We start from the raw sequence: 14,591 nt of genomic DNA on the forward strand, positions 1-14,591 counted from the left end.
AGCATTGTGCGAACATGGCATATGTTAAATTGTGGCAATAATAAAAATATATTTAATAGATCAAGTTTACAGACTAAATTCTGCTACTGTGAGTCACTTTTTAACATACTTTTATTTTTCTTTCACTCATTATTATCAATTATTTCTACTTTCATTCATCTTTTAGCTACTTTCAGTGACACGCTAAACTTCCTGCAGATTAAAAGCACTAGAAGGGTTTTGCTCTATGAACTGGATTTTTGGTTATGACTTATCCAAATCACTGATTGAAACATTAGCGAAATAGCACCAATTGCAATTAATACATAACTAGAAACCGATAACTAGAACCGAGTTTTTAAAAAAAATGAAATCAGCAAAGTGGTTTGTGTTGCATCCCTCCAGTGTTCCACTGATACCTTAAATATACCTTATCTTGGGTTTACAAAAGCCATCCAGTTAATAAAGAGTACTCTCTAACCACCATATACATTACTGCAGATTGTCAAACAAATGCCAATTTGGAAACATTACCTCACGTGGATCTGAAACATGCAGATTAAATGCTCAACGAAATGCTTTGCTCTATGAACTAATGTGAAACACCTGCGCTCGGAAGTTGGTGATCAAAAGAGCAGCAGATCAATTAGTCAATGAGATTTAATGAAGGTATTGAAAACTAGGTGAATACGAGATCAGTCTGTTGTTGTACCGATAGAATTATTATATTTTAAAATTGGTGCAGAAACAAACTTTCAACTGTGCGTCACCCGCTTTGTCAGTTTGATTAAAACTAATTTGACCTGCTCTGGTTCAAGTCAAACGTATCTTCACAGATCTAGAGCATATTTACAGTCCATATGTTCTTCATTTACTCTTTGCATGATGTGGTTTACTTACCAGCACCGTATAAAACCTTTTGGGAAGCATTTTCCAAGAACTATAAATGAACTACAAGCTGTTTCTGTGGCTTTGTGCAACGAATCGATTCAGAACCGGTGCAGGGCAACAACAACGACACACATTAAATTACACGTATTGATCTGCAAGTATAAATTCAGCAGCTTTTTTGCAGATTAGGTTTCCACTCTTTATGCATATGTGTAGCCTTCCTCTGTGTTTGGTGGTGTTCTTGCTCTTGTGAGACAAATTTGTAAGTGTGCAAGGTGAAGACTTGTAGTTCTCGGTGCAGTTTAAAGGTCGCAGTTGAACATGGGAGTGAAAGCAGTGGGGTGACTGCTGATTTGATTTCCTACCTTTGGCTTCAGATGCAACTATATCACTAATTGTGTGTGAGGAGATGGAGAATGGTGAAAAGCACCGTGTCCTTGGTTGAGGCAGCAAGCTGACAGCAAGTCATCCATCATTGTCCGGTCTTGTGCGTTTTCACTGTCGCCGCAACCAAAGTGAAGGCCTGCTTCTAAAATCAGTGGCATGGACACGAGAGATAGATCCACCTGAGGAAGACAAGTAGAGAAGAGAAAGAGACGGAGCTTTTAAGACAGAACGCTTTTAAGGTTGGTTGGGGGGGGGGGGGGGGGTCTCTTAGGGGAGGTTACAGTAATTTGTGGGCATGGCTGTGAACTCTCACTTGATGACGGAAGTGCGAAGACCGAACAGGGAAAGTGTGAAAAGCAGATTTAAATGTGTGTTCTGGAAAAGCACAAACTGATGCTTTGATTAGTGTTTTGATGCTTTTGTGGAGAGAGGAATGTTTTCAGCAAGGAGGAGCTTGTTGCGTTTGTCACTAACTGGTTCCAGCAGAAGAGTCAGCTGATAATGACCAGAGGGTGTTAACAAGTTAGCATGCCACACCAACTTAACATCATCATCATCTATGATGAAACCATACACTGCTAGTCTGTGCATCAATCTATAGAAATATAAGAATATACAGAGAAATGCACTCGCAGGTACTAAGACGTGGTTCTAAAGTTCACCTCATTCATTTTAAATAGGTTGGCCAAAACATTAGAACCACCTCTTATAATGCACCTCCAGTGCAACTCCACTACCCACTTTGACCTCAGTAATAAACAGAGAGTAGAATTAGCACCTCTGCGACCTTGTAAGAGTAGAATTCATGGCAGAGCTACTGTATTGTGGTCATGTTAGAGATATAGATGGCATAGCATAACTATAGATGGCTTAGCATAACTATAGATGGCTTAGCAGCTCCCCCATTGGTGTGTGATGCTGTGTGATTGTGAGTGCAAATGGGTGAATGAGAAGCAGTGCAAAGCGCTTTGGGTTCCAATAAAGTAGAAACACTATATTAGTGTAGACCATTTACCAGACCATTTATAGATATAGATATAGATATACGTCTGCTGTGGTTACTCATATGGGCAATAACAGCTATGTGCCCTAGTAAACCTCCCATAAAGGGTTAAACAGTGCATCACAGCTGCCCTCACAACTAACCACTGTATGACAACTGGATACCATTCGTTTAAACAGCTACAGTCGCTACAGTCTAACTGTCAGAAGAGTGAAAGTGTTCAGTGAGGAAAAATTACAGGGGGATTGTTTGGGGTCCTCAAAGGGCTTCCATGGTTCTATAATGACAGAGAACAGAGGGAACATCTGCAGAATCTCACCTTAGAGAAACTAGAAACTACACAATCAAGCATCGATATTTGCTAAGTGATTTAAAAGAAATCATTTGTGATTAATCAAGCTAATTTGTTGATTAATCCTCTGTCAATCAATGAATTGATTAACTGTGTCGCAGTACTGGGACAGTAACATGTGGTTTCTGTTTCCATACACACGAACTGGTATCTTAAAGGAAACTGGTGTTTGTGCTTATAATCTCAGAAAACCAACAGGTTTCATCAGGCACCATCGGTTTATCTATAACAAGGCAGCTTGGTCTTTTTGAATTGTATTTTGAAAGTATCTCACCAAACTTGCCGATTCTTCGAGATTCTAGTGTGAATGTTACGAGAACAAAAGTGTCCAAAGCTTAGAATCTTTTCTCTTCAGAAAGTTTTTCTGAAGTTCTCGACTAATAGATTTCCTGCTTTTTTTTAGAGGCCTGGAGTTTATTTTCACTTTGTGGGCCCCTGGTGTTGCATTACCACCTTTTTCTTTTGTAAGAAATCTCTTCTCATCACTAAGTATAAATGATCCATGGCTCATTTACCAAATCCAACACACACAACCAGCCTGCTGCAACCAAAAACCGACAGCTCTGGGAGATGGGACATGTCTCCTGTGCTGTGATAAGCGGAGATGTTTATTGAAACAGGCCTCTGCCACATGTAAGCCATGGACACTTCAGTGATGGAGGACAATACTGGACTGTTGGTGTTGCACTGAGACTTTTTCCAACATTTGTGAAACCTAAAACACGGCTGTGTGAAGGTCAAATTCCTCTAAAGTTCACATTCCAAGCTCATTTAGATTCGTTTTGGAAAGCGCGAAACATGGCCTGGGTTCGAATTTGTCCTCCAAATTATTTTGACCTCCAGTTAGGGATCATCATAACAGAAACCCACAGATTTTTACCAAAATAAACGTGCTAAAATATATTCCTCAAATGAAAACATTGGCCAACTTGATGGCATTCATGTGGTACACGGCTGTAAGTCTTGGTTAACACTTCAGGCCATTTTCTCCGAATAACATTAACTAGGTCAAAATCAATTAATTTAACACATAACTTGTAATGTATTTGGCATCGAGCTTCATTTTGTAAATCCTCAAGAAGAGGATTGTCGCTCTGTCCAAACACTCAGCAGATTGGGCAGAACTGAAAAGCCGGTTGCCAGGTTTGAAATATTCAGTGACCTGTGTTGCCACGTATGATTAGTTCCCATAAAAAATCAAACATAGACAAATGGGCCCACACAAAGTCCACCTTATGTCCAGGCAATACCCCTTGTTGCCAGGTTATTTGAAAGTCAAGTCTTTTAAAGAGAAAAGCAAACTGCTTTTCATGTTTTATCTAAATGCCATTTGTCAGATCTCCAGCACAGTGTAAATTATCCTCCTTTAAGACGCTCGCTCAAGTGTGACTGTAGTGAATGGCACTGGGCAAAGCCTTTAAATAAAGTGGGTGTACAGCGTGAAAAGCCTATCAGCCCGGCTCTCTGCGAGACGTTAAGAGGACAGGACAGGCTGATGAGAATAAATGGGAGGCCGCCAGCCCACTAGCTTGTTCACTCTACATGTATTCAATTTTCAATTTCTGTTTTTTTCTTCTTCTCCAGTGTCTCCGTAAACAAGACACTTTGCAGAAAAGCCTTTTTGCAGCCCGGTTATTTGAAACAATTGCACAGCTTTGGCAGGTCATGTGAATACATTTCAATATATTTGCCCTAGTTGATGTCATGGACCCTTTCCTTTGTTTCAGGACAGCCGAGCGTGCCGTGCTTTTTGCAATTTGCAATTTGGCCAGTATAGAATACATGATGCCACCATCACTGTGGCTTTCAGCTGATGGTGCTTCATTGTGGACTATTTCCAGATAGGAATTGATACACGTTTGAGCCCCCATGCAGTATTTGGACTGCTCCTCCATTTGTCACCTCCTCCCTCGCCATCGCCATCTCCATCTCTTCCATTCACTCTCCTCCCTGATGACACCACATGCTAATTTGTCAGTCCTTGTATATTTTGCAGCCTCCCGCTGCAGTAGCTCTAAATTGACACCACCCAAGAGATTAGGACTTTTCCCATCTACCTCCTCAGCTTATCTTCACACATTTATTTCCCAGTGTACACGGTCTAAAGCCCGTGAAAGGTGCCATGTGCCTGCACCGCTCCACCAGTAATCTTAGTTTAATTAAACTGTCATGTTTCTCCTATTTTGCTGATGGTTATTTTCATTCAGAGCTACATCCTGTAATGAAATTTGTAGTCAGTCTGGAGGAATGTGTCTCTCACGTGCGCACACAAAAACACACGATCGATCAGTTTCCTGCTTGGTCAAACAAACAGCATCAGGGTTTGGGTATTTGTGTGTTACTGTCAGAGTGGCTTATTATCCTCGGAGCCCCGGCTTGTTGATGTGTTTCTTATAGACTCACTGAGCAGAGATGTTCTACCAAGAACGGCCTCTTTATCAGTAGCTGCCTTATGAAGTCATCTTCAGGCATCTAGTCGACTTTGGTCTATAACAAAACTTGAATGAAATAATTTTGGTGATTAAAGTTTCACCTCATCTAGCTCCAGCTTGTCCCTCGTGTATTACATGGCCTCAAAACGCCCCCAATAAACAGTATATGGCAACACAAACCCATAGGGTTTTGGAAACACTTACAGGGCATCCAGAGAGTATTCAGTGCTTAACTTTTTACACATTTTGTTATGTTACAGCTTTATTCCAAAAGGGACTAAATTCATAATTTTTCTCTCAATACTACAAACAATAGGATATAATGACAAAGTGAAAGAAGTTTGCTTGAAATCTTTGCAAATTTATTAAGAATAAAAAAAAAATAATAATCACATGCCTTTGCTCAATACCTGTTCAATCAGCTTTAGCACCAATTACTGCCTCAAGTCTTTTTGAGTTTGATGCTACAAGCTTAGCACAACTTATTTTGGATAGTTCATCCCATTCTTCTTTGCAGTATGTGTAAAGCTCCATCAGATCATATTCAGATCTCTCCAGAGATGTTCAATCATCTTTCCCTTGATCCTGACTAGTCTCCCCGTTCCTGGCGCTGAAAAACACCCCCACAACATGATGCTGTCATGTGCCTTTTACTGAGGGGTGGTTTCTGTCTGGCCACTCTACCATACAGGCCTGATTGGTGAAGTGCTGCATGCAATTACGCTGCATGGTGGAAAAGATTATTTTATAATTTACCCTGACACTCATGAACGATCATGAACATGAGGAAGACTCTAAGGTCACACTTGGCTTTAATTGTTGGTCATTTGAAGTTGGCAGGAAGTGGCTTTTTGTGACGTGTCACTTTGCTTAGTTTTTGTGCTGTATCATCTCTCATCCTCTCAATCCATCATCTTACATCATTCTGCTAAGTCATCTTGGACTAGAACTTCCTTGGTAAAGTTGTTTCTCTTGCACTGCATCATCCTTGATTATTTTTACACTGCTATAATTTCAGGGAAAGGCATTAGGTACATATGGATTTTCAACAGATTTTATTACTGGTTATTGTACTAAAACCTATGATAGGGAAGGTGTTTAGTGTTACATATGGGTAACACCTGGGTGGTATGTAAGTGAGAGCAGTGCATGCAGTACCTCAAGTCCTTTTACCTGTGTTCCACAGTTAAGGATGTGCAGACTTGTTGGGGACATGCAGTGCCTTGCAAATACTAGTCATACCCTTTGAATTTTTTCAGGTTTGGTCACATTACAAACTCAAACATAAATGTATTTTATTGGGATTTTATGTGACAGACCAGACAATTATAAATGATTTTCCAAAGTTTTTACAAATAACTATCTGAAAAGTGTGACGTGCATTTGTATTCAGCCCCTTTACTCTGATACCAGTAGTGGAACCAATTGTCTTTAGAAGTCACCTAATTAGTAACTAGAGTCCACCTGTTTGTAATTTAACCTCAGTTTAAATCCAGCTGTTCTGTGAAGCCCAAAGAGGTTTGTTATAGAACATTAGTGAACAAACAGCATCATGACGTCCAAGGAACACAGCAGAGAGGTCAGGGATAAAGTTGTGGAGTTTAAAGGGCTCTGTTATAAAAAAAATATCCCAATCTCATGGAGCTCTGTACAGTTATCTAAAATGGAAAGAGAGTGGCCCAACTGCAAACCTACCAAGACATGGCCGTCCACCTAGACTGACAGGTAGCATTAATCAAAGAAGCAGCCAAGAGGCCCATGAAAAGCTGGAGAAGCTACAGAGAGCTGAAGAATCTGTCCACAACTTTTAGTTGTGCACTCCACAAATCTGGTCTTTATGGAAGATGTGGGAAGAAGAAAACCATTGTTGGAAGAAAGACATAAAAAGTCCCCAAAAGCCATGTGGGGGACACAGCAAACATGTGGAAGAAGGTGCTCTGGTCAGATGAGACCAAAATTGTCCTAAATGCAAAACATTATGTGTGTCTGAAACCTAACACTGCACATCACCCTGAACACACCATCCCACCGTGAAACATGGTGGTGGCAGCATCATGTTGTGGGGATGATTTTCTTCAGCAGGGACAGGGAAGCTGCTCAGAGTTGATGGGAAGATGGATGGAGCCAAATACAGGACAATTTTAGAAGAAAACCTGTTCAGACTGGGGAGGAGGTTCATCTTCCAGCAGGACAACAACCCTAAACATACAGCCAGAGCTACAAAGGAACAGTTTAGGTCAAAGCATATTCATGTGTTAGAATGACCCAGTCAAAGTCCAGACCTAAATCCAATTGAGAAGACTAAGAAAGTGCTGTTCACAGACGCTCTCCATCTAATCTGACTGACTTTGAGCTGTTTTCCAAAGAAGAAAGTTTCACTCTCTAGATGTGTAAAGCTGGTAGAGACAAACCCCAAAAGATTTGCAGCTGTAATTGCAGCAAAAGGTGGTTTTACAAGGTATTGACTCAGCGAGCTGAACACAAATGCAAGTCACACTATTGTTGTAAAAAAGTTTGAAAACCATTTATAATTTTTCTTTCACTTCACAATTATTTACCACTTTGTGTCGGTCTGTCACATAAAATCCCAGTAAAATACATTTACTTTTGTGGCTGTAATGTGACAAAATCAATATTTATGGAAGGCACTGTATGTTCTGGGCCTTGTCTCCTACACAAACTAGTAGTTAAGTTATGATGTAGGAACATTCTTTATTTTCCTACATTGCATGTTTCTGTACCCTCCTGTCAGGTTCTTCCACAAAGGACGTGGGACCATCACTAGGCTTAAAGAAGTCCAGCTCTCTCGAGAGCCTCCAGACAGCTGTTGCCGAGGTGACGCTCAATGGGGACGTCCCTTTCCACAGGCCGCGCCCCCGTATTATCAGGGGGCGTGGTTGCAACGAGAGCTTCAGAGCAGCCATAGACAAATCCTACGATCGACCGGCTGCCATGGAAGAAGAGGATGAAGGCATGGAAACATGTAAGATATCCGGTGTTTCATATTTACCTGGTGTTTAATGATGCTGTCCTCTGTCTGGGGGAAAAAAAAAATCACAGGTTTAAGGTCATCACGGCCCAGGCGTTCTGGGATTCCTGTCGGTGTCGTTAAGGAAGCCTCTTCGACCTGTGTCTCCCTGTAACTCCTAGAGCATGTCTGAAATGTGAAATTATCCATTTATGACCTGAGTGAAAGTGCATTATGGGCTACTAAACGACTAACACAGCAAAGAGAATTCCTAACTAGGATCATAATTGAAACTGATGACATGTCAGCACCTAAAACCCTGATGTGGCTTCCATACGTTTGCACGGGGGTGACTGCATTCTGACTAATGTGCAATGTCTGGCAGCCTATTTCATCACAGCTTGTGGCAATGGCATTTGGCTGACTCAGGATGTAACCATCAGCTGGATCCAACTTAACTCAAACAAAGACAATGAGACTCTTAATGCAAAACACAATTTATCAAACAGTCCACGTTAGACTGTGATTTCACATGCATACGTCACATATTTGAAAAGATGGTTTCTCAGGAAGGATTTGAGGGAATTTATTTGTTTTTATTTTTTCAAATCTGGCTCAATTCTCCACTTGTTAACAAGGATAAACTGATTAGATTTTGGCGGTCAAAGGTCCACTGGGTCTGCTGTCTGTCTAATTCACCTCAATACAATATCCCAGGAACTTCTACAGGATGTTTCATTACATCTGACACAAATGTCCACTTGGGTTCATGGATGAACTGATTAGATTGGTCAAAGGTTGAGTCCACTGTGACCTCTGTCTGTCCTATTATCATCAGTACAATATCCAATCCATTATCCAGTCAGAGCGATTGAGAGGCCCTATGATTGACAGCAGGTTGCCAGACTGTCCTGACCCATACCTGGAAATAAGCCACAAAGTGACCATCATCCAGCCAAAACCTCCAGATGAGCTGGTTGTCCTCTTCCCCATTTTGTCTCATGTACCCACGTGTATGTCCATTTCTGTGTCCAGTCTAGTTGAGAGCGGCTTCTTGCTCTTAACCAGAACCTGAACAGGGTCCCACTTCCTGTCTAGTTGTTTTAATGCAGATGTTTAGTAAAATGATGAATGTTTATGTAAATGTTGACATCTTTGCATCCATTTTAGAGCCCAAGTAATCGGATACTTTTTAACTGAATTTGTGCCACGAGTCATCCACTCTTATCTTTTCCACGAATACAAAACTATGTTGTTTTATCATAATGTATTTTCGAAGAGCCCTTCAATCAGTTGTAGTAGCTGTTAAACTTTATTTGGCTTCATGCAAGCGCCTCTTGGTTAAAAAGAACGTGTTCTGCACTCTCCCCCATCTTTCTTCTGTGTCCCCCTTTTCTATGTTGTCTTTCCCTTTGTCCAGTGGAGGAGGACACCGAGGAGAGTTCGCGATCCGGGAGAGACTCCGTGTCCACGGTGGCCGACCAGACCCCTCTGTCCGGCACAGAAAAGGCCCTGGTCAACGGCAACAGTCGCACCAAAGAGGACAAAAAGAAAGACAAAGACAAGGGAGGAGGCAAGGAGAAGAAGAAGCAGGAGGGAGGGAAGGAGAAAGACAAGGGGAAAGCCAAAAAGGGGATGCTGAAGGGACTCGGGGACATGTTCAGGTAAACCGTTACACTGAGAGTGAATCTAAGGATGTTAAAATGAACTGCAGACAAGTCGAGTTGTCATTAACGTTTACGTATGTTGCTTTTATCACAGTTATGAAGATATGCCTGCATGTGCGAAATCAACATTTAGCATACACAGTCAAAATGTACCATTACTTTGGGGACTGCACAGACTACAAGTCCATGTTGCTGCACTTATGTCAGGCGTAAATGATTATTCTGCAAGAGAGACAAATGACAGACCTGAGCTATGCAACCACAACACTAAATAGCTTGAGGAAACCTTAATTAGACTCTCAGACAACTTAACCTCTGTGGTTCATCTTCTTGTTAATAATTCTTTCTCTGCAGCCTCCAGCATTTCACCTGTCAAACAAATCCCTCATGACGAGAAACTTGCAGAAACACTTGCACCAACGCATCCTATTAGTGCGTCGTCTCTACAGTTCCTCCTCTTTCTCTCTCCCCATTATCACTGGTGTCCAGGTCATCTGATCTGCCCTGCTTCCCCTTGTTTGCTTGGGATTCCTCTGGGGCCGTCCGTAATACAGCCATATATTATATTAGCCGGAGTGGCAGTGACAGGGAAGGGAACAAAGTGGCTGTTGTCTGAGAGAGGCCGGTAATGAGGTCTGAAAAGTGGGAGAACGAGAAAGAAAGGGAAGGAAGACTGGGTGTGAGGAGTGTTAAAAACAGTTTGTTGGAGGCGGCGAGTTGATGAAAATTGAAAGGGATCAAGTGAGCTGGAAGGTGGTATCAACAGTGAGCTGTCGAAACGCACACAGATCAAACTTATCTTGGACCCGCTGAGGTGTAGAGGTTTATTCTGGACTGTGGAAATGGCAACATTGACAACATAACCTCCGGATTCACTTACAGGCTGTTTTTTTAGATTTAGTTTGTTGTCAAACCAATTTCACGTTTATTTTTGCACTGGAATGTTGATGATGAAGATCAATGGTCCCACAGAACATTTTGACAGGTGAAGGAGACCATGCTTACTTTCTGTACTTCACCTAATTTAACCCTGGTCTGAATCTCAGCTTGAGCCTCTGCATCAAACGTGGGTCTGGAGAAGCAGAGATGCTCGTGGCTGGAACACACAAAAGCACACAGTGAGGTGGTGAATAGCACACGCACGAGGACAAATACTGAAAACTCATTCACACCCGTTCACACGCTGGAATAATTAGTCGGGAACACACACATACAGTACACAGAGATGCGCTTTGTATTGGTGCAGATGTGGGAGAATTCACTGAAGAGCACAAACTGCATGCAAGCACATGCAGTATTTTTAAATCCAATCCACACACACACACACACACACATCCTCCCAGGCGATAACGACTGGTGTGCGTTGTCATATCCTCCGTGTTATGGCGTCCTGATTGGCTCAATATTGGCCACATCAGTTGTGCTCCATTAAAACACTGACTGCCTGTTTGTCTGCTGGCAGAGCTGTGTGCTCCAAAATTATGATCTGTGTTCAACCCATCTGTGTGCCCACTCTGGATCACACGATGCTCAACTCAAAAGGAATAATGCACCAAAATGTTCTGCGTGTGTTGACACCCTTGGGATGTATGTTAGTACGTTTGTTGTTAGGTGGAGTTAAGGAGGAGCTCTGTGCGTTACCTCTGATGGGATTAAACATGCACAGGCACGATACAAGACGGCCGGTGTAGTGCGAGTATGATCTAAGTTGCATATTACAAGTACAAGTACATGCAGCTTTAAGGGGGGTGATTGCACTTTCACCCTGTAAGTAAGTGTGAGGTTGGTGGACAACCGCTCTACCTCCTGTGCCACAGTCGGCCCAAGTATGACTGAGGATTTAAGATAAGGTGCAAACATTTCAAATCAAGAGATTCAATTGTGTTCACGTGGATTTAAAAGACACTTTACTGATGATGAACTTGCTCCTTATGGTTCTAGTTTGGATAGTACATGTACATAAATGCCATTAAACTTCCCTTTGACTTCCAAATACTTCTCCTCTTCTAGCTGAAAAATGCCTCCAGATGACATCACTTGGAGGAACCTTCAGTTCAGATTACACTCACAGTATGGAGGTTGTAACCATGGTCAACCTGCTTCTCCAGGGCTCCTCCAGATGATGTCATCTGGAGAAGTTTTTTTTCAGCTGGACACAGGAATATTCTAATATAGGGAAATCTGAGGGACGTTTAACATCATTAATGTACATTTACACAAGTTAAAAATGAGTGAAGTCGCCCTTTAAGTAACCTGGTTCCAGGTGGCTTTCTCAGGAAAGCTGATTTCTTAATTGTCATCTAAACAGGAAGCTGGTTTCTGAAATTAGGGTTGGGGGATTAGGGAAACCTGGCTTCCACAGGTAGATTTCTGGTGAACAATGCTTATTTCTCTTCTATGTACACGTGTAACCAGGTTTCTAATTGATGAGCTCGTGTGTAACAAAAGATTTGCATGTTAATACCGTTATTGAAATGTTGGATTTTGGCTGAAGTACTGACCTGTGCTGTATTTAGTATTGTTCCGTTCATGTTTTCCGTGTAACTCTGTACATTGCTGTTCACTGCTGCGCTAAATAACAACCATGTGGATCACAGTATGTGAACAAAGAAAAGAAAGAAAAGAAGCAGCTGCAGCAGAAATTCCAAAGAGATGAGTTTGACGGGCAGGTGATAGGTGTAAGCAACAGTTTGGCAAACATCACAGCTCTTTGTAATAAACGTTACTGAAAGAGGAAGTTTTGAGAATTTGCATGTGTCACATGTCAAGATGAAAAAGTTTGTAAATGTGTTTGTTGGCCCGAACCACCGAGCACAGATGTGTCAATGCCGAGTGTAGTTTTTAGGGTTTTTTTTTTTTTTTTTTTAAGCGTATAAAATGTGATGTGAGCGAGTTAGTTTCCCCGAGAGGCTCTGCAGCAAGTCAAGAGCTCGCGATTAGAGTCGTGTTTGAGCGAGTGAGTGTCAGGAAGCTCCTTCTCTTATGTGGGTTCGAATGGAGGGAGGAGGATGTGGAGTGGGAGGCCTGGAGGAGTCAGAGGAGCGAGCGTGTGCGTGTGTGATCAACAGAGCTGCCACCGCCTGACCCTCTCATGTCTCGAAGGCCTCGCGCTCGGTCCCAATCAAAGCCTCATTACCATCAATCGCTGCCAAAAGAACAGCCTGCCAACTCTGCAGCCATCTCCCTCTTCCACTCGCTCGCCCCGTCTCTCTCTCTGATCATCACTTGGACTCTGAATCAACACCCAGTCTGTTAGCTTGGCATCTGCAAAGATGGTCGCTGCCCAGAAATTTGAGAGCTGTGCTAATTTTGCAGTGGTTTTACGGAGAGTGTGTGTGTGTGTGTGTGTGTGATGAACAAGCCTGAAGTGAACAAGCCTGAACTTAGAAAAGACTCACATGTTCACACCCTTCATGATGTGCTGCAGAAGAACTGTTATTGACTCTAATTTTTAAACATTCTATCTCCTTTCCGTCTATAAGAACGTTGTACTGTTTTTTTGTTTTTTTTACTTTTTATTGGACATTTTTACGTAGTTATTTATTACCTAACCCTTGAAATAAAATTCTTCCCAGCATCAATTTTGTAATACTAGGGGTCATATTTTTAAAGTGGCGCCTGGAGGTTGAACCAGCCTTTTTTTGCACTATTTGCCTAATAAAAGTACTCTCCTACAAGTGCAGGCGAAATACTTCACATTCTTTGCTCGAGTACATGCTCGAAATTGTGCTTTACAGTTATTGGTTTAGTAGACGCTTTTATCCAAAGTGTCGTAAACGTAAGTGGCAGAGACTAGAGACAGCTTTTGTTTTTTTATCTTGCCCAGGGACAATTCAGGATGTAGTCAGGAGGACTGGGAATCGAACCATCAGCCGTGTGGTTCGTGGCAACTGCCGTACTAACTGAGCTACAGCCAGCTTTAGGTGCCGCACTGTGCAGCCCTGGTAACGGATACAAAAAGTACTTAAATATATTCAAAATGTCTTGTACTGGGCAAATTTGCCATTGAGGTGAGAAAATCTAACCACTGAAAGACTATGATGAGGAAAAGGTCAAAGTTTCAGCACTTCCTGCTTATTACAACCTACACAACACTATTCTTATTTAAGCTAGAAGTCTCTGCTTCTCTGATTAAGATATAAATTAACTTAATAAAACTTAATGTAAAATTCCTAAGCTTTAAGATGAATATGAAACATGTAAACATAACACATGGCACCTAAATTAATCCACTACTTCTTTCACTTATGGTTTTGCTGGATCACGCCCACAAAATGCATAGTGCGTATTAGCACAGCTGATCTGATTAATTACTCACATGAAACATTATTATCAAATGTAAAAAAACTGAATATGGAGTTAGGAGAGTTAGTTGTGACCACACGAGAATGGCAGTTTGGACACAGCTGCTCCTGCTGCAAAGATGATCAGCAGCTGCAGACTCCAATAACGCTAGTCTGTCTCCGGTACAACTTCCAGCTGCTGCAGCGACTGGTTTTGGAAACTACTTCCTGCCATCTCTCTCTCTCTCAACACTGGCCCAAGTGCATTATAGCGAGCTTGAGGTTTACATAAAATATTATATTTTTCATTGGGTCATCACTGTATATGTGTGCGTGTATGGTGTCGACCGGTTCCAGCGGTTTCTTTGCTCCAGCCTAATGATTGTAGACTAACAGTCACCTTGACTGAAAACTGCATTTGTATAAGAGTCTTAAACTGAGATGTTGTGTCAGTGCTCTAATCTTCAGAATAAGGAAAACACTATGGTTCCTTTGCTGGGACTTGATACTGAGCGTTACTGGTTAAATCAGGCTCAATAGTTGCTGGATTATGTTGTAAGTACCTATTATTATTATTATTATTATTATTATTATTATTATTATTATTTCCTACAATCACATTTTTAATT

General features: G+C 41.6%; 1 protein-coding gene across 16 annotated transcripts in view; it reads left to right on the forward strand.

Moving 5' to 3' along the window:
* The window catches only part of pard3ab (par-3 family cell polarity regulator alpha, b), a 206,147-nt gene that overhangs the window by 130,827 nt on the left and 60,729 nt on the right, over window positions 1-14,591 (forward strand). For all 16 annotated transcript variants that reach the window (XR_010916452.1, XR_010916451.1, XM_067528707.1 and 13 more), the window contains 2 exons: window positions 7,797-8,027; window positions 9,433-9,676. Coding sequence is in view for 14 of the 16 variants with exons in the window: in XM_067528707.1 (XP_067384808.1) it covers window positions 7,797-8,027; window positions 9,433-9,676 (475 nt within the window). In the remaining 2 variants the exon portion in view is untranslated. The remainder of the gene's footprint in view (window positions 1-7,796; window positions 8,028-9,432; window positions 9,677-14,591) is intronic.

This window comes from Channa argus, chromosome 14 (assembly GCF_033026475.1).
Source record: "Channa argus isolate prfri chromosome 14, Channa argus male v1.0, whole genome shotgun sequence".
Taxonomy (NCBI): Eukaryota; Metazoa; Chordata; class Actinopteri; order Anabantiformes; family Channidae; genus Channa; species Channa argus.